This window comes from Herpailurus yagouaroundi, unplaced genomic scaffold (genome assembly GCF_014898765.1).
Source record: "Herpailurus yagouaroundi ecotype Mexico unplaced genomic scaffold, PumYag 29, whole genome shotgun sequence".
NCBI lineage: Eukaryota > Metazoa > Chordata > Mammalia > Carnivora > Felidae > Herpailurus > Herpailurus yagouaroundi.
In genome coordinates this window covers 103069180-103093475 of record NW_024412377.1, presented here as the reverse complement: position 1 = coordinate 103093475, position 24296 = coordinate 103069180, and the positions used below count along the sequence as shown (strand labels likewise).

The following is a 24296-nucleotide window of genomic DNA, read 5'->3' as shown; positions in this document are numbered from 1 at the left end:
TGCAAAATGAGGGTAATAATCCCTGCCCTGCTAGGCTGTTGTAAGTAGGTGGAATTAAATTAGGTAGAAAGGGGCATTCACAAAGAGGAGTTGTTGAATGTAATTTTTGTAGTCAAGATGGGTGCAACAATAAGCCAGAGCCTAGGAAACACAGACATCCTAAAGCGGCCCAGCATACGGTTATTGGAGGAAGATTTTAATGGGCATTGGTTTTACTCCACATACTATTTTAGGCATATTAACCAGGGAGGGTATTTTAAAGATTAGAATTTTGCACTCTGCAGAGATGAAGGATCGTGGAAACCAAAGAAGCAAGTGACATTCTCTTATCACTGGGTCCATCAGAGAATGTACTTCTTAGAAATCCTTTATAAATCTTCCCTGTAGTCCTTGATCTAGCATTTAAATCCTAACATGGAATTTATTTTCAGATGCTTCTTACAAGAATAAACTTTGTTTTCTGAACATGTCCAGCTCAGATCTGGAATCCCTAACATTCATATATAATAAACACAGCCTAAGAGTAAACAGCCTAAGAGTATTAAACAAAGATCCCAGTGGTAACCGCCACGATCTCAGGGGCATTGCTACTATCTTTTTTGGACTTCCTTGACACCATACCATAATAGCATCCTCATGGCAGCGTGCAATGTCAGCAAAAAGGCCCACTCAATGGGGGGAAGGAAAGGTTATTTTCAAGCTAAGAAGCTGTTACTTAGAATAAAAGGCAATTTCCCTGGCATAATGATGTTGAAAAGCATTCCCCATTTTCTAAGGTAAGATTTTATAAGTAAAGTAAAAAATTTATCATTGTCAGCGTTTGAAAAACTCAGCTCTGACAATTAATTACCATTTAATGAAAATACCATCACACCACATTTTCTGCTTTTATGATTCACTATAGCCAAAGCTCTCTGAGCCCATTTCAAACTTCATCCCTTCCTCACCACGCACTCCCAGCAAGGTTACTGGGTGCAATGGTGTTGAGTCCCACTGACTCATAGGCCACATCACTGCAGATCCCCAGTTATATATTGCCATACAGCAAAATCATATAAATCATCATTTACTCTTTTCCATAATAGACTCTGTTTAGGAAGAATAATGGCCCACCCTATATTACTGCGTATTTTATACTCATTTAGATAAGAAACTCATTATTTTATTAGTTAAATATTAAAATAATTAGATATGTTAATTATTTTTTTTAGCTTGAGAAATGCCATTTGTAAATGAGCCATTTGTACACACGTGCCCGTGGATGCCCTGCTCACACACCCTAGGCCATGGCTTCTGACCTCAGGGCACTACCGACATTTTGGGCCAGATACTTCTCTGCCATGGGGGCTGTCCTATTGCATCGTACGATGTTTAGCAGCATTTACTCACTAGATGCTATTTGATTCACAGTGAAAAAATGACTTTAATAAACAAATTTTGGGGGCCTTTGACTGCATGTAAAACCTACAACAAAAATACCACGCACGTATCTGATATCCACGGCCGGCTACGAGGTATGAAAACAAAATGCAAAGTCTGGTGCCAAGGCAACAAAGCCCGAGAGGAGAGTAGGGCATTTCGCTGCTGCTCAGCAGTTTTCATGCTCCCCACTCTGGTAATACTGGAAATCAAGTGCGACAGGGACAGATGGGGAGGAAACAGAAGGCCAAATTATGAGCTGAAGTATTAACAACATGCTTCAGGCCGTGATGGTCAGTAATTTACTGAGCAAAGGGGCCTTCTGATTTCCTCTGGATATAAGGGAGTGGCTGAAAAAGCCCAGCCCCTGATCAACTAAAATGTCACAAGTGACTTTTGGTCATGACCTTCTACCTAGGTACGACTCAGCTTTGCCCACCCACAAGACCCTGCGTTGGACGTGGCCTGCAGGTATGGATGGACGTAACACACAGGGTGGGCAGCAGTGCCAGCCAGCTTCCTCATTCAAGAATGGGATTGCTCCGGCCTCCGTCACAGGGCTGCTTGAGGTGTCGGCACAGTTAGTTCTCAAAAAATGTTACCGGGTGTGGTGCAAAGTCTGATGGAGATGAAAGGTTAAAAATTTGTTGTTCACAATCAGAATCACCATGCTGATGGTGTGACTTCCTCTCTCCCTCCCTTCCCACAAAGATAAAGAATATACCAAAATAATCCCAGAACATTTATTTCCACAGGTTCTTGATTAAAAGAGCACGACCTTGAATAAAAGTATACCACTGTACTTACAGGCAAATGTATACAGCAAGCAGGAGCTGCCCCTGACCCCTTTCACAGAGAAACTTCAGGAAGGAATTTCCACTCCCTGGGAGGTTCACAGTTAATGTCTCCTATGCACTACAAGCCCCATCCTGCCTCTCGTTTTCTCCTATTTCTCCAACGGCAATGTGTGTTCACAAGTTGCACATGTGTGCATGCGTGGACACAAAAGGCTCACTTTACCTCCTTGAGGAAGGAGCTGAGACAATGCTTTGGAAAGAAGTTACCCCAACGTGATGGAGAAGCCAAGCTCAGGAGGCTTCAGAGCTAGAGTTATCTTTCTCCTCAAAAACGCTTCCATTCTAAAAATGTTACTGTGGGTGCCTGAAATTTGAAAGCCAGTGGGTTCATGGTGTCATGTTCATTCCTGTCCTCAATTTCTTCCCAGTTTAGGTCTGCAGAGCAGAGACATGGGGGAGGGAGAAAGTGAGATGTGTGGGTGCCCCACACCCAGCTCAGGCTGGGAGGACACTGAGGGGGAGGAGGCCTCAGGACGTGCAGTTTGCCTGCTGGGGAGAGAGGCCACTCAGAAGCCTGTGCTCAAGACCAGGCTGTTCAAACACGGCCTCTCCCTCCACCACTGCTACGTATCAGGGACTTTCAATGTTCAACACTGATACCTGACCCCGGAAACCCCACCATAAGCCTTGATAGCACCTTTTTAAGGTGTTTAGCTGGGGCTTCAGTCTGATCACCTGCCACTCAGAGCTCAGCAGCCCTCCTAGGCATCTGATGGGAAGTCACAGTGCCTTAATATGTTGAACACTGTGGCTTTCTGTCACAAGCAGCCTGCTTGAGGAAAAGGAGACGACAGGCAGAGGAAGCTGAGGCTGCCATCATGGTCAGCAAGAATCCTAGGACGGGGCCTAATGAAGTTCCTCTGTGGGGCCTGGGGGCCTGAGGGCCTGTTAGGCAGATGCCTTTGCTGCCCTCCGGGCCTCATGCTCCTGCTTTGCCTTCTCCCTCTGCTCCTGTTCCCTCTGAATCAAGTGTACCCGTTCCAGATGCCATTGCTGCAGCTTCTGCTCATAGGTTGCGATATCTTCTGCTTCAAAGGTGGGGAGCTGTTCCTTGATGAGCTGGATGGTCAGAGTCAAAGGACTTTCTGATTCAACTTTGCCCAAAGCCTCAAGCTTAGAATGTAAGTCCTGTTGGAAGCGAAGAAAAAAAGAGGGGATGGGGTGAGGGAGGAGGGTGCAGGTGGGAGAATACAAAGAGGAAAAGAGATTAAATCACTTGCAAAATGTCCACCCGTTCTGCTTACAGGCAAAGGCACTTTGCTGGGAACGTGTCATGCTGCCTTTCATCTAGGCACTGTTAGCATTTACTTTTTTTTTTTTTTTTTCAGTCCAGCAATTTTGCTAAGGTGCACCACATGTGCTCTCTCTCCCTTCACTCACAAACAGTAAATGGAACTCCATATGCTGTGATTCTGTATGTAATTTCTTGTTTTAAACCACAAAGACAGCACGAGTATAACAAATCTACATTTCCACTCTGACTTACACCAAACCAAGCAGCCAACTCCCAGAGCAAAGAACTCTTAAGATGCACACAAAATGGCAGAAGCAGCTGATAAACTGGAGCTAGCCGGTCTGTATCTTTTCTTTCTGAATAAGTGAGATAAATGCTTGTCTACCAGCATTCCCTTCAACAGATGGAACCCAGTGCAAGGAGTTGTTTTTTTTTTTTTTTTTTTTTTTTTTTTTTTACTAATGGCATGCTAAACAGCTCCCAGGAGTCCTTGCACTGTTATAAGCTTCCACCTGCTGTGTTCCATTGCAGGTCAACCTTTACAAACTGACTGCTCACAGCTCCATCTGAAATGGCATCTTGGTTTGGTCGGTATTATATTCCTGGAGAAGTGAAGTACTAAAAACACTAATACACTTAAGTGCTTCAGGATGTAGATCATCAAGAGAGAGTCACTAATGGCCCCAGCTCTAGCTTAAACCACACCTCCCCATGTTCCAAAAACAAATGCCATTCACTGGCTTAGGTGATGAGGCCTGCTCCAATAAGGGGAGGAAGGTGGGCAGAATCCATGTGTCAAGCCGTGGCTACAGGCCTAGTGTGATGGGTCAAGCCTATAAAAATGGACCCCGAATTACCTGAGACTATAAAAATCAGGCAACAGGAAGAAAAGGAAATGTACAATGAAAATTATTTCATTCTGGTATCACTTTCCATGTGGTTTGAGGCCAAGGAGACACCTTGGGACACCAGAATGACAACTCAAATCTGAGCCAGCAAACTTCTGTTCAAATCCCCCATCAGTCACTTATGGGCAAGTTTCTCTCAGCCTGGTGTCATGTAACGTAGGAAACGCAGCACCGACCCGCAGAGCCATAGGGAAGATAAATGAAATGCACTGGTGCCTAATACACGGCTAGCAGCCAATAAATATTTGTCTCTTTTTGTTTTGCTTTTCAAAAAAATGCATCTGTTGAAGAATGAGGACTAAGAATTTAATGCAGCACAGATTTCTACTCTCTTGAGATTAAATGTAAGAAACAAGAGAAAGAGGTGGTCATCTTGAGGAGTGTTGTGGCAGCCTTGGTCAATATGAATATGGTAGATGATAAACTATGAGGCTAAACTATGGATGATTTTTTGTTTGTTCTTCAGCCTTTTTAAATCTGCAAAGTTAAGAGAAACGAACAGGTATGTAAATTTGTAACTTAGCTGCCAATTCTCTGTGTACCTAATATTAACCTTTCTTTCTTAGTTTTCAAATTATAAAAGAGGGACACTGAACAATGACTTTACAGAAGTACCAGGAGAAACAGCTACTGCAAGTACAGTGGAGTCCTCCCTATAACACGGGGAAATAGGTATCCCATAGCTGGTTCAATATAATTACTGAACAGATCTAAGTGTAATAATCAGGCAAAATGACACCTATCTGTCTCAAAATGACACAACAGTTCAGCTGGCATGGATGGGAAGGTTTTGTTTCATGCAAAGAATTCTCCTTTAGACAGCATATTTTTCTCTTTGCACTAAATATATTAAAAACAAAGCAAGGAAGAGGCCAAGGGGTTAACCTCTGAACATAGCTCTTCCTCCCTGACTCTGATCACAGAGGATTTGGGGACATACAGTTGAAATGTACCAATGGCAGCTTGAGCGCTCAGATCTGTTCTGAAAAGACACGGTGGAAACTTGTTCACCTCTTCCATGCAGTCCAAGTAAGTCTTCTCAGGGCCTGAGTGCACAACTCAAAGCCAAGCAACAGAAGATACCAGCATCTGATCTCCATCGTACTCAAATTGGGCTTTTTATTTCTACTTTGGTTTTTGGGTTATCGAGCACATTAGCACAATATAGAGAAATGACCAGATCCTTTCCAGCTGGGGATGGAGTCAGGTGACTGCTCTGAGGCGGCAAGCTATTACCCATGCATCAGGCACATGTCAGGGATGAGTGGGTAATGACATGCTGCCCCAGTGACAAAACTGTGACTGATTAGCTCACGTACAAAAAGGAGCATAAAAATTCCATTTATTACTTTTAAGACCACTTCCTGTTTGAAGCATGATTTTTGATGTCAGTTTTCATGCCTTTGTGTGGGACACTGATGCATGAAAGGGCTGCCTATCACGACAGAAAAGAAGCACGCATAATGCACAGCTCAGAGGGGCTCAATTCTGCTACGACGCACCTTAAATCGTTCCAGGTATTGGGGAAGCTTGGACTGTTCAGTTTCCTCCACGTCCAACTGCTCCACCAGTTCTTCTGAGCCCTGGTCGTCTTCTTCTTGGGGCTGTGCCTCTGAAGACCCACAGGCTGGAGCAGTCACAGCCTTCAGCGTTCTGTCTAGCACATCCAGCTGTGCAGAGGACAAAGGGGCAGGGACTAAGCATCCTGTGAAGCACCCTGAAAACACGCTGTTAAGAGAGGGTAGGGAAGGGATAGGAAGGAACAGCTGGGATCTGAAGACTAGTGAACTCTTTCTCTTATAAAATTATAGGAAAGAGACACGGTTATATGATTTTACATGAGAAACACCCTGTCAGATGGCATGGACAACTTAGTACAAAACAAATGGTACAGATCAGCAAGCTCAGAATTCTGTGTATATGAGTCAGCACAATGGCGTTTGATTTCACCTTTAGTCAACTGGGCAGGAATCCAAAAATTATGTTCAATGGATACTCAAAGTAATCCCTTTTCCAGGTCGTTCTTCCCCAACCAGTTTGGAAGTGGGAGAAGGAGAGAAAAACTGCCACAGAGCGCAACCAACAGAGGACCATTGTGAATGTGCGCAAGAGAGACTCTGAATCCAGGCCAAGCACTTCCTTCACAGAAAGACTGTGGCTCGCGAGGTTTCTGTAAATTAGGGAGCTGCACAACCCTCATAAGCTACTGACAGAGACTTGACAGGCATACGTGAAATCCACAACGAGGTGATCTCTGTGACTTAGAAAGTAAATAAATTATAAAACAGAGGGTTCCTTTTTCTTTTGGCCTGTCGCCCACCACATTCACTTTGGGGCACACCTTCCCTTGACCCACCGAGGGCCTAATCATTCTACAACCTCAAGGTCAGCATTAGCACCTGCTTAGATACCAATTAATCCTACCATGTCACATTAGAACAAAAATCTAGGAAATACTCCAAGTCTTTTAATGCCATTACTACATTATACCCACACCTAACACATATTCCATTCTTGCTGACATCCGAATCATATTCTTATTAGGACAGATCACAAAGAATACAAATCTGGCTTAGGTTGGAAGGACTAATTTCCCTGGCAAAGGATTTATGTATAATACTGTGTTTTTTACCACCAGAACTGACTACAACAGGGTTAAATATGAGTATGTATTTAGGAATGTGGATGTTCTGTTACAAATATCTACCAAAGAACATGATGATTCACTAGACATCAGTATCTGGTCAATACAGGCACCAGACTTGCATATCTTCATGATGAAAATGAAGCCAAGGAGTGAGCCCAAGTGACTGGAATCAAGGGAAAACAAAGAATGAGCTCAAAGTTAACTTTTACATCCTGGTAATGCAACAACCAACGTCCATCTAGGCCTCCCTCTGAAGATGTAAACGGCTTGGACAGGAGCGGACACTGGCTGTCTGTGGGGCAGGAGGCTTTCATGTGGCTCTGAGATAATACGTTTCCTGTGGGCTAAGTCTGGTGGTTCCAGTGTCAAGAGCCCTAGGTGACTGAGAGATGCGCTGGGGCCATAGGGAGACAGTGGCCCAGTCCAGGTAGAGGGAGCCCCTGAGGACTCTGCAGGGAACGTCCGACCCACATCCTCCAGCACCGTGTGTTCACCACAGAATCGTTTCATAGAAGCAAAACAAGACTGTGCCATCTCTAGCCCCCAGATTCCTCTCTTGAGGGCTTTTATGGGGGGATAATAATTGCCATGCAGTCTCCCGGGGCTACAAGGGTACAGAAAGGCCGAAAAATAAGATGAAATATTAACCTCTCTTGAGCTGCCACTGAGTTTTACTGGGGGAGAGGGTGGTATTGTGGGCAGTGTTTTACTGAACTCAGTTTAAATTTCAGGAGACAGGGATAGTTTTCCTCCACACACTGAGCTAGAGAGTCAACACTACTCTTATTCTCTAATACTTCTGGTCAGGAACATTGAGAATGTGTGCCGTTTTTCATTCCCTTTCCACTGGAGAAGTACATGATTCTACAGAAGTACAGAAAGGAGGGGGAGGGGAAGAAAATGAAAACAGATTCACAGCCTGGCTCACAGGGAACAGGAGACGGCTAAAGCACACTGAATTAGAGCCGAAGGACGTACCGCTTCTGCACACAGCTTCCCGTCCTCCGGGGACGAGGCCACCTTCTCCATCACTTGAAGGGCTCTGTTGAGGTAGCCGGGTTGCCACAGCAGAGGCATGTTATGGTACACAGCCCGGAGCCCTCGCTGCAACTCCACCTTCCCTGTGGCCAAAAAGAACAATGAAGATGGCTCAGGCATGGCTTCCCACTATGTTTGAGGCTGAGGACTTGAAAGCAAAGTGAATATGCACCTGGCAGCTCTAGAAATCAAGAATCATTTCAAATATGTACCAAGAGCTTCATCCTGGCGAGTGACCTGGTGCCATTCCAGATGGATGATGAAGAATATGGTAAATTCACCAAATCCATTTTTTAAATACGAAACTGTACAAATTTGCTTTTTTTCTTTTGTACTTGGGCTGGTGGAAATTATCATGAGGATGTATGAATCACAGGGCTGAGGGAAGTTTAGAGAGGTTGATATATCTGTCTCTTTAAGTGGAACTACCCTTATAAAACGAGTCAAACAACTGAAATACTATTTTTGTTTCAAGAACAAAATCTTCCTCAGAAAAAGAATTCCCACAATTCTCCTACAGTGAAAATCTCGTCAACATATGACAACTTTCCCTGCCAGCAAATGTTTGACATTTTTCAAAACGCTCCAAAACATCCCATCGACTGTCCTTTATTTGAGCTTCATCGGTACTTAAGCCATAAAGTCTGCATCATCCTTCTTGGATCTTGGGACATGAATGTTTTTCTTGATTCCTCAAACTGTCACAAGTGGAGCTCCAGACGTGGACACCAGACACCAGGGGCCTCAGGTGGGGCGAGGGGCTGTCTCTGTGTTCCTGGGGAATAGAAGCCCTCTCTGCACGGATGGCCAAAGTCACCTTGAGCTGCCAGGTCTTAAAGCCACCTTAACTTATCGTTCCTGGGAAGGAGGATTGGGAGGGCTATAGTAGGGCAGAAATAGACAAAGCTTATCAGGTGACAGCTAATTTTAGACTTTAAGATACTTGGGGCTGGACTGCAGTCACATTCTGGGAAAGCTGCTTCCACTGGGGCCGGGTGAGGCCGTGCAGCACATGACGCAGTGAGAGCAAAGGGCTTTTTCATCTGACAGCCACCAGTCCCGAAGCACCAGGGCCTCTGCAGAGACAGTGGTGACCACATACATTTTCTTAGTCCTGACAGCTCTCTGAATAATTCACATAGTATAACAGTTCCGAATGATCACCTGAAGGCAAAGGCAAAACGCATAAGCCAACAGCAAAAGGAGATGGCATATAAGGAGAAAACGATTTTATTTTTTATTTAAAAAAATAAAAAAAAATTTTTTTTAATGTTTATTTATTTTTGAGAGACAGAGACAGAGACAGAGCACGAGCAGGGGAAAGGCAGAGAGAGAGGGAGACACAGAATCTGAAGCAGGCTCCAGGCTCTAAGCTGCTAGCACAGAGCCTACGTGGGGCTCAAACCCATGAACCATGAGATCATGACCTGAGCCTAAGTTGGATGCTTAACCAAATGAGCCACCCAGGGGCCCCTAAAATTTTTCTAACGTTTATTTATTTTTGAGAAAGAGACAGTGTGAGTGGGGGAGGAGCAGAAAGAGAGGGAGACACAGAATCCAGAGCAGGCTCCAGGCTCCAAGCTGTCAGCAGAGCCTGACGCAGGGCTTGAACTTGCAAACTGCAAGATCATAACCTGAGCTGAAGTCAGACACTTAACCGAGTGTGCCACCCAGGTGCTCCGAGAAAACAATTTTTAAAAAAGAGTGGTCAATTTCTTTTGCTAGTCTGATAGCCAATTGATAAACTCTAAATTCCTCTCCCTACATCAGTCTATATTAGAATCAGCACCCGAGAGTGCCACACTACATTTTGTTGGTGAAGATCAATTTCAAAACTGCTAAAACTTTGATGATTTTCATAAAACAAAGGTAAGTCAAAGCAGTGCATGGTCAAGAGAAGGTACCTTCTGAAATGCCTGTCTACTTAAGACAAAGAATGGAAGAACAATGAAATAATATGCATTTAAGAAACTCTGTAAATCAGGACACATTTTATGCACACTTAGGTTGGATGTTAACTGCCCTGATTTCATACAACTCAGGTTCTGAGGCTTCAATCTCCTGACCTGTCTTTCAATTCAGTCAGGGAATGAAAGTAAAGCAACCAATCCCCTGCTTGGCCCAGTCACACTGTGCCAAATGAACCTCTCTGCTTTCTCTAAGTGTTACTAGACATGCTGTCTGAGCTTCCCTTCCCTCACCTGAAAACAATACCAAGGATGCGAGTTCAACCCTAAGTCTTGATTTCTTACCTCCTGGACTTCAGGTCTAAAAGAGACAGAAAGATCTTTGTTAATACTGGGAAACATTTTACTAGCTGGCTGGTTTTCCCAAGAGAAGGCCAGAGCTTTCCATTCTTTATCCCTTCCTCACATTGATTACCACAAAATATGATCCAAAGCCACCAGAACTAGTTTTCACCTTACCAGTGGTAACAGGTTTTAGAAGCCTCTTTACTGTCTCTTAAGGCATAAGTCCCTAAGTGTAAAGCTACCAAGGTCTATTTTTATGTATAAAAATGAAAGCTGTAGCATATGAATACAATCATACATGATATCGTATGAATAAAGCTGTATGAATAAAATCATTAGCACACTGAAATCAAAATAAAAATTTATTACAAAGTAGAAGACTGCATCCGTTCTATCCACGAAGAACAATATTTGTAAAGATCACTTAGCTTACCAAGAAGTGCATAGCCATACAACTGGGAACTCAACCCCACTGAGTTCTTTTGCTTTAGGCCTGGGAGTAATAGCGATGCACCAAAATTCCTCTCCTCTTCCCACTGCAACAGAATAAACCAGATCATGGTCCAGCCAAGCAACAAATTTGATTTTTAATGATTTTTAATGGGGGGGGGGGCCCCCCACATGTTATAGCATTAAGTAAAAAAAACAAAAAACAAAAAAAATAACAAAATAACAAAGCTATAGTTTCACTATGATCCTAATTTTATAAAGAGAAGATATTTATGTTTAATGAATAACAGAAAAGAAATACCCTCTGTTTACAGATTTCTGGGCAATGAAATTATGAGCAGTTTTGGTTTTTTGCTTTATACTTTCATTATCTTCCACATTTATGGCAATGAATAAGAGTTCCTTTTGCAATCAGAAAAGCAAAACAAAACAAAAATAAAGAGTACACTCTGGACCAACAATGCCTTGAGACAATCAGTAAAGATTACACATGCTGTCAGCCCAATATTCATTCACGTTGCTATAGCATGCTGGGGCCAGCTTTTGAATTTTAAACAATTCAGCAATGATAAGACTCCTTCTACTTCACAGTGTAAAAATAAATACAACTATTAGGTTGCTTTTAGATAGATTTGTGCCTCTTAAAAATAAATTGGGCAATCAGAAACACTTAGTGATCATTTCTTTCAACTCAGGGTGCAAAATTACACTTCATTAAAACTGGAGCTTTTTGAGACATGGGGCGGGAAGGGGCAAAAATACAAGCATTGCTGAGCCTGCTACAGGGCAGCAAGAATAGTGAAGAGGGCTCGCATAGACTCTGGGCTCAGAGGACAGCCTTGGCAACCATCCAGACAATGAGAGCTGTGATCTTCCTGGTGCCATATGGGTGCACGTCAGCCAGGGCCCTTGTCCTGGCTTGAAAACAAACAACACAAAGCTCAGGGTGCCCTGCGCTGGTCTTTGCAGTCAGAGTTCAGGAAGGAAGCAGAGAACGAATGAGGCGTACAGGCTACAATTGTAGCCAGGTATAAGCGAGGCACCCTGGGTGTTAATGGGCACCCAAGCCTCTTTCCTGGGAATGGCCTTTGTATACTACAAGCGTAATTTCTTAAGGTTTTTCTCAACCTTTGAAAAAAGCAAAAATCTTGGGAGGAAAAACAAAGCCTCCTCAGGCACTTGTGCAGCACAGATAAGTAAAAGCTGGTAATTTGAAGACCAGGGCATTTCACTTTCAAAAGCAAATCACCCTAAGGTTTGATTTCCCCCCACAAAAGCTGCATGAAAAGGGACCCAGTGAATAATAAATAAGGAGCCTTAAATGTTTTTTTCTTTTCTTTAGAGAAAATCATGATCTGTAGTATCTAAATGTGATAGCGGTGAAAAGCCAAAAGAACGGTATCCTTGCTGCTCCGGGAATTGAGCAGGGGTGGTGATGGCAGCTGGAACAGGGACACTTCTGAAGGCACTTTTAGATGGATGAAAACCAACAAACGAAAGTCTTACAGATTTTTTTGGGATGATTCCCTGAAAATAATACAACCACCACTGCTTATATGAGAAGCTATTTATGTGTTAATGTATGAGATCAGGTCTCTCCCAAACCTGTAGCTTCTGCTGTATGTACAATCAAGGATGAAGTCAGGTGCTATCGTACCAGGGTCCTCAAGGTTTTCCTACTTGGTGCTTCGCATTAATACAAAGCAAATCTCATTCTCCCTCTCTCCTCTCCACTCCCCTCCACTGCTAGGTATCTCAAAGCACCACCTACGCTAGCTGTCTCCTTTCTGCCCCTTGAACTTACTCCACAATCCACTCTAATTTCCTTTCCTGCTCCATTATTCTATGGAAACACAGGTTACAATTGAGTGTCTTTAGGCCACTAAATTCAATGAATGTTTTAAAAGTCCTCATCTGACCTACCCTCTCAGAAGCATCCTAAACTATAAACCGCTCTTTTCCTGTGGTTTTTGTGACCTAATACAATCCTGATTGCCCATTTTCCTCTGTGCTTCACCTGCAGAAATTTATACCTATGTATGTAAATTATGTCCCCAGTCCAAATGTTTCCATGAAGATCTCAATTTCCCTCAGGAAATCTCTTGGTTGTCTCAAAGGCATCTCAAACTGCAATATGTTCATAGCCAAATAAATTCAGTCTTTTTCCAGGGTTCCCCTTGCAAACACATGACAACCTTTCCATCCAGATACACAAGTCAAAAACTGAGGAGATGATTTCACCAGTATGTTCCTGCTTCCACATATAGTTCTCCACCATATGTTATCTGCCTCCCAAATATGTTCACTGGCTACTCTTATGTCCATACATTCTGGTCCCCACCTGACCATTACTGCCTACTGAGACAACCATAGTTGATCTAATCTCCTAACCACATTATAGCCGATGTATCTCTTCAAAATTCAAATTGGATCATGTTACCCCTTCTTCTTAAAACTTTTCAAATGCCTCTATTTTTAGGATGTACATAATACAGCTTAGCATGAATTACATTCTCCAACCTTACCTCACCCCATGCCCTTCTTACCATGCTCTCTGTTGCAATTACATTGACTGTCTTCCTATCTTTTTCCAGCCCCTTTCTGCTTGCCATGTTTTTTCTGCCACAGGGCTTTTGCATGTGTTATTTCCTCTTTTTGGACTGTTCTTCCTCTCTTCAACCAGTTAGTTCCTATTCATCTTTCAAGTATTAACTCCAGAAATATTTCCTGAAGGAAGCCATTCCTAACCTAAGTTTAGGATAGAAACAAAAACTCCCCAATATAGGCACTTTTCATACAAGAGGTCTTTGTAGACCCATTGCAGCTATAATTTTAAATGCATGTATTTGGTTTGTTTTGCCTTGAATGCCTGTATTCTTTGATTGGAAGCAGGAAATGTTTGTTTACCACTGTACAACCAGTGCTTGGCAATATATGGAAGGCAGCAGTTGCTCAATATAAATTTAACGAGCTAATGAATGTGAGCTGGATTCGATGGCCTTTTCAGTTCCTACACAAACTAGGATTTTCTGATGTTACATTGGAAGTTGAGGGTAGACTGTAGGGCCAGACCGCCTGGCTTCTCCAGGTGGCTTCAGCACCTACTAGCCGGGTGGCTATTATGTAACATCACTGCGCTCCAGTCTGCTCATCTGCATAGAGTTGTGAGGATTATATGCATTAATAAATTTAAAACACCAAGAACAGAGCTTGGTGTAAAGTGGGTACTATTTAAATATTGGTTACTGTTGTTACTGTTGTTATTCTTAGGATAACAAGAAACAATGATTAAATAGCCTTATCTAAGAAAGGAAAATGAAACTTGGTCTTCTGGACTGACCAAGAGCAACCTTAGGAAAACACTGACGTGAAGTGAACACACCCAAGCTTGTGGTCAGTTAGCTGCCTCACTGCTTCTCTGATATGCAAGTCCCACTGTCAGTGAGAATCAGTTATCCAGTTCTGAATGTCTGAGGTGCATTCAGCTTAGCTCAAGTTTCAAAATGCGCCTAAGGACTTTCGCTTGAGATTCTTTCAAGTGAAGGGACATCCAGTTCCACGCTGTCAAAAGCCAGTCACTAAAATGTACAGAAGGAACACTCATTCCTGGTTGTTTGGGGTCTCAGAGCTGTGTATCAGATGGCTTCTTTCAGATTCTGGTGGCAAGGGTTTTCTCCAGGAACCTCATCCCTACTAAAGAGTCACTGCATGCTTCTAAGGCTCTCAGTACTACTTTACGGTCCATCACTTACACTGAAGTCTGTCTTCTTGGCCAGGCAATGGTATAAAACATAGAGGGACAGAAGCTGAGTAGAAGGCACTTCAAAGGCTTCTTGCAGCATGATCTCGAAAACCACGGATAAAGCATCTGGCAAGAAGACCAAGTAAAGAGAGGAAATTAGTTTCAGGTAACATCTCCAAATCTGTATTTAACTATAAACAGTCTTAAAAAGTGGGGCATGAGAGGGGTGCCTGGGTGGCTCAGTCAGTTAAGTGTCTGGACTCTAGATTTTGGCTCAGGTCGTGATCTCACGGTTCATGGGTTTGAGCCCCACATCAGGCTCTGCACTGACAGTGTGCCGAGCCTGCTTGGGATTCTCTCTCTGCCTCTTTTCTCTCTCTCTCTCTCTCTCAAAAATAAATAAAACTTTTTTTTTTAAAGTAGGGCATGATAGAAAAACAAACAGAATTAAGAAGCAAAAAATGTGAGCTCTGATTCTAGCTCTTCTACAAACCAGATCTTTCCAAAGTCTTTAGCTTCTCTTGTGCTTATTATTATGTACTAAGTCAGGTGCTTTTGCACCAATCTTTTCAAGAACATTGAATAATCTTAATTTCTCTTAAATCTTTCCAGTATCATCTTCATAACGATTACCATTTGTCCCATCTACTTCAAAAGACTGTTGGACAGTCCATCAAGATAGTACATATAAAAAATGCCTCATAAATTGTGAAGCAAATTTAAGGTATCATGTCCATCAGCTGGAGGAGCTAAGGCATACAGAAAGGAGGCAAATATATTTTCCAGGTCACTCTGACAAGCAGAGCAGAAGCTGGGTTGACTGCCCCATTCTGTGTTCCAGAACCTTCTCCCTGTTGGGGCAAAAGAAGACAAATGCTAGAGAGGATCCTAAATCCCACGTATTGTTTTAGAGACAGAAAACTGATGGCTATAAAAAGGATAATCAGGCTCAGTTTAAAAAGACTTGAAACACTGGAAAGAAAAATGCTCATTCATAAACTATAAGGCCCTGACTATAACACACAATATATTTGTTTCCACATGAATGCTGATCATAGAAGTTCAGACCTTGAGCAATTTTTATTTTCCTTTAAGATTCTACAACATAGATGGAAGCCAAGAAAATCAAGTTCAGACAATTTCTTTTCCTTAATATTTGTTGTTAAATTAGAGAATGCTAATATTGGTTTAAAATATGGTGCCAGCACATAACATAGGCACAACACATGTTTTTGACTAAGTAAGTTGCTGTGTTAACCAATTTTTACATATAATCATAATTGTAAGAGTTAGCACTGACTTGCAGCTGTTCCTATCCAGCTGGTTTTGTACATGTTGTTATGGTTCCTAATGAGGCCATAGGCAAGAACTTCTATATTCTTTTTGCAAAGGGGGAAATGGAGATAGACAGACCAAGAAGTCATCTACTAAGTCAGTAGCAAATAAGGACCTGGAACGGATTTAAAACAAACAAACAAAAACTCCAAACAAACCAATATTTTAAAAGAACACAATTTTAAGCTAAAACTCCACTTAAAAAAAAAAATCTGTTCTTTCAATTGTTCATTACTGAATCCAAAATTACACAAGAAAAATAAATCAAACTTACTTTATCTTTTATTTATATTCTGCAGCTCATTCAGCTTGGGAAGTGAAATTAGACTGGCTTATATAATTAGCTAACTTTTCCTCCAAAATCATTTATGTACTTTGATATTGCCTATCCTATTAGCAATAAAAACTATAATACTTTCTTTTTTTACTATTATTTGAGAGACAGAGAATGAGCAGGGGAGAGGGGCAGAGGGAGAGAGACAGAAAAATCTTAAGCAGGTTCCATGATCACTGTGGAGCCCAATGCAGGGCTCCATCCCATGACCCTGCCTGCGATCATGGCCTGAGTTGAAATCAAGAGTTGGATACTCAACCAACTAAGCCACCCAGGTGCCCCAAAAGTATAATAGCTTCTAAATCTTTGCCATAAATGACAATAATCTTCATTAAAACCTTATTTTTAGAAATCTTCAATATTATTTACTCTACATTTAGGGCAAAAAAAGTCCTTGACCCCTCTAACATACCTTTTAAAGAAAGAGTGCAGGCAGAAAACTGCTTCTAATAATTTTCCAATGATATACTATTAAATGTGATGTTCATGGAGCATAGATTAAGAAACAGGGAAAAGCTAATTACCTTCCATTTGAATTCAGGAAATGTAGGTTTAACACTGAGTGAGAAATAGACAAGAAGGGATAATTGATATTTCAAAAAATAACATATAGCAAATAATCTTTGGCAGTCAACAACTGCAAGCCTTTTGAGGGAGAAGATAAAGCAGAGATCCAAAGAGAAAGGAGAGAGGTGTCCACACTCAGGGCAGAAAGGTCCAGTCCCCAGCCTGAGCAGCAGGAAAGGTCATCGGTGCTGGTGTGCAGGAATGAGGGGATGGAACCCAATGGCAGGAATCACAGGATAAAACTGCCCGCCAGGGCATAACCACGTTCCTGAGGTAGTAACTCCCCAAACACAGGCCTGGCTCCCTTGTGGCTTCTCAGTACCAACCCTGAGGATTAAATGGTAGAAGGGGAAAGCCAGTGTGTGTCTTTACACAGTGGCAAGATTCCTCTTTCCTTCTTCACTGTCAGCACAGCCACAAACACAATCATGCCGTAATAGGATTCTCTGTCCCATGGAGACTGGCCGGGGTCCATCTGACTCCTCTGTAGTCTGTTGCAATCCCCATCTTTCCTCGGACTCCCTTATTGCAGTGGAAGTTGAGTCACTTTGAATTAATTGCACAGGATTAGAGAATTTTGTGGGTAAAGAGATCTCAGAGATTACTCATCCACTTATTCTACAGATGAGGAAACAAAAGCTTGGGGAGGTAAAATGACTCTCCTTCATAGCAAGTATACTGCTCTTTCCAGGAAGACAACTGATTTTATAGTCTTACATTCCACAAAGAATAACAACTGTGATTTAAATTAAAATTAGCAAATGGTACTAAAAAGAGTCAAGCTAAGAACTGCATTACTATAATCTTAACCAGCCACGGGAGCTCAGGCAAGGTTTATTGCTTAACTAAATTCATTGTCCTTTGCACAAAGAGACATGAACAAATAAACCTGACAAACTCAGAGGAAAAAACCTGGATATGATTGTCCTATCTGGCCAAGTAGTATGGTAAATCCACTATGCATCTATTTCTGACTGAAAGAGTGATGTAAAGAGATGTCATTCTGAAATTTAGAAAACAAAATTGCCTATATTTACTTACCTTTAAGAGCTGAAGCTCCATTATAAATGGACCTGGGTTTGGTTTCTTACCTTTGTAATTTTCTTTTGTTATGAAAGAATCCATCAGTAAATTGAATGTAAAGTTATCTGGAAAAATTCCATATTGGACCTGTAACGGCAATGAAAATAAAAGGAAAATAAGAGAAATATATTCACTTTCATTGTTTATAATATATGCCTATGCATTATTCATGACAAAACTTGCCACCATTAGCTTTCAGACATTTGACTATCATTTTACAGCATCTGTGACAGTGAAATAAAACCTGTGACTCATGAGGTTTAGTAATTGGAACTTGGTCAGGGTAAGAAAGTTGTGAGTGGGTGTTTGATATAAGATGGTATGTGAAAATTAAAGCTCAATTCTAACACCTCATCAAAGCTAACAAAAACAACAACAAAACAAACCAAAACAACAACCCTCCCCCACCCCAATATGCCTCTGGTTCTGTGATTCTTTTTATAAGGTATGATTATCAATGCAGAACTGGACTCTCACGAGGAAGTACACATTATCACATTATGCAGCATTAAAACAATGCAGCATGGTTTTCTGGTCTTTATTTTTTTCTCGAACTTTATTGAGCTATAAGTGACATGCAACACGTAAGTTTAAGGTGTACAACATGATGATATAATACATACATATATATACACACTGAAAATGATTATGATTACCACAATAAGGTTCGTTAACACATCCATCATCTCACATAAGTACCACTGTGTGTGCGCATGTGCCTGTGTGTATGTGTGGTAATGATAACATTTATGATCTTAGCAATTTGAGATACCATTGACTATTGTTAACTATAGTCACCATGCTGTCCATTAGATCCTCAGAACTTACTTACCTTTTAACTTAAACTTTGTACCCTTTGACTAACATCTCTTCATTTCCCCCGACCCCCAGCCCCTGCAATCTACCATTCTATACTTTATTTCTATGAGTTTGGCTTTTTTGATTCCACATATAACTGAGATCATAGGGTATTTGTCTTTCCCTGACTGATTTATGTCACTTAGCATAATGACCTTAAAGCTCGTTCATGTGGTCACAAATGGCAAGATCTCCTTCATTCTGATGGCTGAATAATATTCCATTGCATAGATATACACCACATTTTCTTTATCCATTCATCTGTCATTGGACAAGGGTTGTTTCTATGGTTGACTATTGTGAATAATGCTGCAATGAATATGGGGGAGTAGGTATCTCTCTGAGATCCTATTTTCATTTCCTTTGGGTATATACCCAGAAGTGGGATTGTTGGATCATATGGTAGTTCTTTTTTAAATTTCTTGAGGAATCTCCACACCATCTCCCATAGTGGCTGCACCCAGTGCACATTCCCACCAACAGTAAATAAGGGTTCTCTTTTTGCCACACCCACACCAGCACTTGGTATATCTTGTCTCTTAGACTGTTTTTTAAAGACCTTAGAAATATGCTAACAAAATATTACTAACTGAACTTCTGTTCATGCGCAGTAAAATATTCGAGAATCCAGATTTCCCAAAATGTGGATCCTTTAGCATCTGCCTAAGAATTTTCTAGGAGTGCTTTAAACAATGCAGATTTCTAAGCCTCAGACTTACAGAATTAGAATCTCTGGGAACAGGGCAAAGAAACCAGAAGTTTTAGTGAGCTTTCTATGTGATTTTCATGCACAATCAAGTGTGATTACTAATGATCTAGATTGTAGTTATATATTTATTTGTTTTAAATTCTTGCTTGAGGAGGATTAACTACCATCTTCCACCCTGCCCCATTCTTCCTCCACCAACTACCAGAAGTACCTGAGGAAAATTTTCAAATTATACACACCCCCTAGGGGAGTCTAATAGTCCTAACCCCCCAGTTGTGAATCACTGCTGAATTGAGTCACTGTTACAGTAGGCTGTATGGGATGCCTCAGATATGTTGAAATGAAAAAATGGTTTAGAAGCCATTGTTTTAAAGGCTGGAGCTCGTGGGAAGTTTCTCTATTTCTCAAAGCAGTCATCCAATTCAGCACTAGTCCTTAGGGGGCATGGCAAAACCAAAATATTTTAGAATGATAAATCATTAAAGCTAGAAGGAGCCTTAGATATCAATCGGTCGGTGATTCTCAACCCTGGCTTCAAATGAGAATCAACTTGGGAGCTTTAAATGGATACCAATGAGGGATGAATAGGCAGCGCACAAAGGATTTTAAGGGCAGTGAAACTATATGATACTATGTGACACTATAAATATATACATATCATTATACATTTGTCCCAACCCACAGAATGTACAATACCAAGAGTGAGCCCTAATGTAAACTGTGGACTCTGGGTGATTATGATGTGCCAATACAGCTTCATCAATTGTAAAAGATGGATCACTCTGATAGGGGATGTTGATAATGGGGGAAGCTGTGCATGTGTGGGCAGGGAGCATACAGGAAATCTCTGTATCTTCTGCTCAATTTTGCTGTGAACCTAAAGCTGCTCTAAAAAATAAAGTCTATTAAAAAAAATTTTAAGATATTAAGAAAAAAAAAAGTTAAAGTCTGTGCTCCAGAAAGATGAGTTAGATTAGAATCTTGGGGGTGGTGAAAAGCATCTCTAATTTTTATTTTTTTTTTTTAATTTTTTTTTCAACGTTTATTTATTTTTGGGACAGAGAGAGACAGAGCATGAACGGGGAGGAGCAGAGAGAGAGGGAGACACAGAATCGGAAACAGGCTCCAGGCTCTGCGCCATCAGCCCAGAGCCCGACGTGGGGCTCGAACCCACGGACCGCAAGATCGTGACCTGGCTGAAGTCGGACGCTTAACCGACTGCGCCACCCAGGCGCCCCATGCATCTCTAATTTTTAAAAGTGTCTTGTGTGATTCTAATGGACAGCCAGGGTTGAAGATCACCGGTTTAGTACAATTCACTTGACTCTGAGTTGAAAACACTAAGACCTAGACAGATAAAATTATGTGACTGAACTTATGGGCACTTGGTGGAACTTATGAGGTTACAGCCTGGCTCTTCTGACTCCTTGTCCAGTGTTCTTTCCACGAAAAGACTAGAGCAACAGAAAATGAGATAAACTCTTCTGCATTTCTATACCCTTCTTGTTTTGTTTTCACAGACACCTTCTGTGAGTATAATCTGTGTCATTAAACTCTGAACTGATAAGAATAGGATTTGATTCATTCCTTCCTCTGGGCCTAACAGATTTATCAGCAAACCTGTTTATCTGCATTATTAAATGATAAGCTTCCTGAGGGCAAGGATAGGATACTGCTCATTTTTACAGACAATGCCATACCCAGTGTCTCACATACAAACTGTCTGCAATGCACATTAAGTTGAATTGGGTCCAAGTCATGGGACCAAAAGCTACCAAAACCAAAACTTTTATACCCTTTTGAGTTCTAACATACAAGCCCAGTGACACTAAAGAGGTAATATATTTTCACAGAAATACTGTTAAAATCTTTTTATGGTCAAACTAGAGTTATACCTTGAGACTCACAAAAATAACATTCAAATATTTTGCTTATTTTATACTTCAATTCATACTATAAAGGTTAAGACTCAACCCTTGATGGAATGTAATGTTCAGAAAAACCCTAACCATAGGGGACTCTGGGGCTCGAGGAGAGGAGTCAGGGAATTTAGAAGAAAGACGTGTTTTGAGTAGCCTAGGAATACTTGTCTTTTAAAAATTGTGTAAGATAGGCTGAATATTCTGGAGATCATATTCCAGCAAAGTGGTCATGTCTATTTCCCTAAAAATCACCAAAGGGAACTGGGCAAGAAATCCACGTCTTAGGGATCAAGAATGAAATGACCATCAGTGCCAAGTTCTTTTGACTCAACTTCCTTTTGCTTTTACCTGTCCATTTCCAAGTCACTAGGTGTGGAGAAGCACAGGCTATGGGAATTTTTATATTTAATTGTTGATTAATTTCTATTCAGTTCCATTCTAAAAAGGATATCTGAGAGCAAATAAATATCAAAAGCTATTTCTTTTTCTTGTCCTATTCTTTGCTGTACTATATAGTAGGTGTATCATCTAAACTGAGGAAAAGAAGGTACAAATACCAGGAAACCACTCACCTTATTTACAAGAGTATATAAGGCTTTGTCTTGTGCACCGTATTTTAAACACTGCCTAATCCAGGTGTGGATAGTCCAGTCTCTCAGGTACCAACAATTGGGGCTGTGTCGAAATCTAAATAAAGCATAAGAAGAGAGAAAACTGGTTGTTAACTCTGAAACATCAATGCCAAAATACATCCCTCATAAGTAGGTCCTTCCTTAGATATTTACAGATGTGCAGTCAGTGTGACCAAAAGTCATAAAAGTCAACGTTCAATAAAAACTTGAAGACAAAACTTGTTAACTATAAAGTATGAAATGGGAAAGGGGAGGTAGAATAATAATAAATAAGAAATAAAAGTATTATAAAAATTGTATTCCTTATTTAATGCCTCTTGATTCAACACCTTGTTTTAAAATAGGAAATTTAGGGGCGCCTGGGCGGCTCAGTCGGTTGAGCCTCCGACTTCGGCTCAGGTCATGATCTCGCGGTCTGTGAGTTCGAGCCCCGCGTCGGGCTCTGTGCTGACAGCTCAGAGCCTGGAGCCTGCTTCAGATTCTGTGTCTCCCTCTCTCTCTGGCCCTCCCCCGTTCATGCTCTCTCTCTCTCTCTCTCTGCCCCTCCCCCGCTCATGCTCTCTCTCTCTCTCTCTCTGTCAAAAATAAATAAACATTAAAAAATTAAAAAAAAAAATAAAATAGGAAATTTAGGGGCGCCTGGGTGGCGCAGTCGGTTAAGCGTCCGACTTCAGCCAGGTCACGATCTCACGGTCCGGGAGTTGGAGCCCGCGTCAGGCTCTGGGCTGATGGCTCGGAGCCTGGAGCCTGTTTCCGATTCTGTGTCTCCCTCTCTCTCTGCCCCTCCCCCATTCATGCTCTGTCTCTCTCTGTCCCAAAAATAAATAAAAACGTTGAAAAAAAAAATTTTAAATAGGAAATTTAGGGGCACCTGGGTGGCTCAGTCGCTTAAGCGTCTGGCTCTCAGTTTCGGCTCAGGTCCTGATATCACAGTTCATGGGACTGAACCCCACACTGGGCTCTGTTCTGACAGCATGGAGCTTGCTTGGGATTCTCTCTCTCTCTCTGCCCCTCCCCTGCTCATGTGTGTGTGTGTGCGTGTGCTCTCTCTCACAAAAAATTAACTTAAAAAAATTTAAAATAGGAGATTTGTAAAAAATGATCTGGTGAAAATGTTCTACTAACCATGGCATTATATAAATATCATTTCATTAGAAGAGAGATATGAGGCTGAAGCTGACACTTCTGAAGTTTAAAATAAAACAGGTGATGCAAAAATGAAGAAAGGAATGGCATAGCTACTCTGGAGGGGAATCAGCTTTGGGTTATACTGATATTTCTTACGGCATGTAGGAGATATTGGGATACTCTTCACTGAACCAAAAGAGAACAAAAAAGCAGAAAGGAAAACAAAACTTAACATCCAGGTCGTCCAGGATCCATACTCCCAACCCACTGCCTCCTTCAAAGCTCCATTCTAGCTCTTCAGTTTTTGCATTTCCTCTCCTCTTGCTTCCTGTAGCTCCCGACATGGTTTTAAAAAGCCTACGCAGCCAGGTGGATGTGTCAATACTACCATACAAAAGAAGGAACTTCAAAAGGGATGCTGAGTGCTGCTCAGTGACTCAAGTTTGCACACATTGGTGACACCTGGGGTTGGAGCCACTTCTTGTCCCGGGGGCATCCCTGACACAGACTGAGGGAGAGAGGAGACAGAGCCATGAGCAGGGGTTTAAAGAGCTCCGTGGTTCCTTTTTTTGTTTATCTGCTTTGATTGGGACGCATCCTCACACTTCGTATCATGTCAGAGCAAGCAAGCTCCCGTCTTTTAATTGTCCAGGAAGCACATCAATCTTTAGGCTGTACAAAAATCAAACAGTTTTCTTAAATAAAAAAGGTAAGACAAAAACTTGGAGCGAAAGGATTTTGTGTCATATATGAGTCAAGAATACAGCTAATACTAGTGTTTTTTAGAAGCTGGTTATTCAATCTGCCACCTGCTATTTCCTGCCATCTGCTATGGGGATAGTTTCCTGCTGAACAGGTTCTCTGCCAAAGTAAAAGCTGAGAAAAAGAGAGGAAGTGTGAAGTAGTATTTAATTTAGGATATTTATTAGTGCTCTGGTGAGAAATTTGGCAAAAATAAGATCTGAAGATGTTTTATGGATATGGAGTCACCCAGACCTCTCCAGACTTTTGAATATCTTACATTTTGCTGGAAGTTATTTCTCACTCTTTCTCTTTAAAAGAGAAAAAACAGAAAGAATAGATGGGGCACCTGGCTGGCTTCATTGGGTACAGCATGCAACTCTTGATCTTGGGGTCATGAGTTCGAGCCCCAAGTTGTGGGTAGTTTACTTAAAAAGATA

At 41.5% G+C, this 24296-nt stretch overlaps 1 protein-coding gene and 1 long non-coding RNA gene across 4 annotated transcripts in view; one reads left to right on the top strand and one right to left on the bottom strand.

Annotated features, from left to right (window-relative positions):
• Positions 1-1923: 1923 nt before the first annotated feature.
• Positions 1924-22666, top strand: LOC121014726 (uncharacterized). Its single transcript, XR_005783399.1, has 3 exons — positions 1924-2029; positions 18183-18185; positions 22621-22666. It is a non-coding gene; the product is annotated as an uncharacterized LOC121014726 (long non-coding RNA).
• MRPS27 (mitochondrial ribosomal protein S27) overlaps positions 2141-24296 on the bottom strand; it is an 89324-nt gene continuing 67168 nt past the window's right edge. For all 3 annotated transcript variants that reach the window (XM_040451111.1, XM_040451119.1, XM_040451130.1), the window contains 7 exons: positions 21928-22042; positions 17875-17953; positions 14558-14673; positions 10789-10891; positions 8044-8186; positions 5921-6088; positions 2141-3404 (listed from right to left, as the gene is read on the bottom strand). In XM_040451111.1, coding sequence (XP_040307045.1) covers positions 3165-3404; positions 5921-6088; positions 8044-8186; positions 10789-10891; positions 14558-14673; positions 17875-17953; positions 21928-22042 — 964 coding nt within the window. In that variant the 3' untranslated portion in view covers positions 2141-3164. The remainder of the gene's footprint in view (positions 3405-5920; positions 6089-8043; positions 8187-10788; positions 10892-14557; positions 14674-17874; positions 17954-21927; positions 22043-24296) is intronic.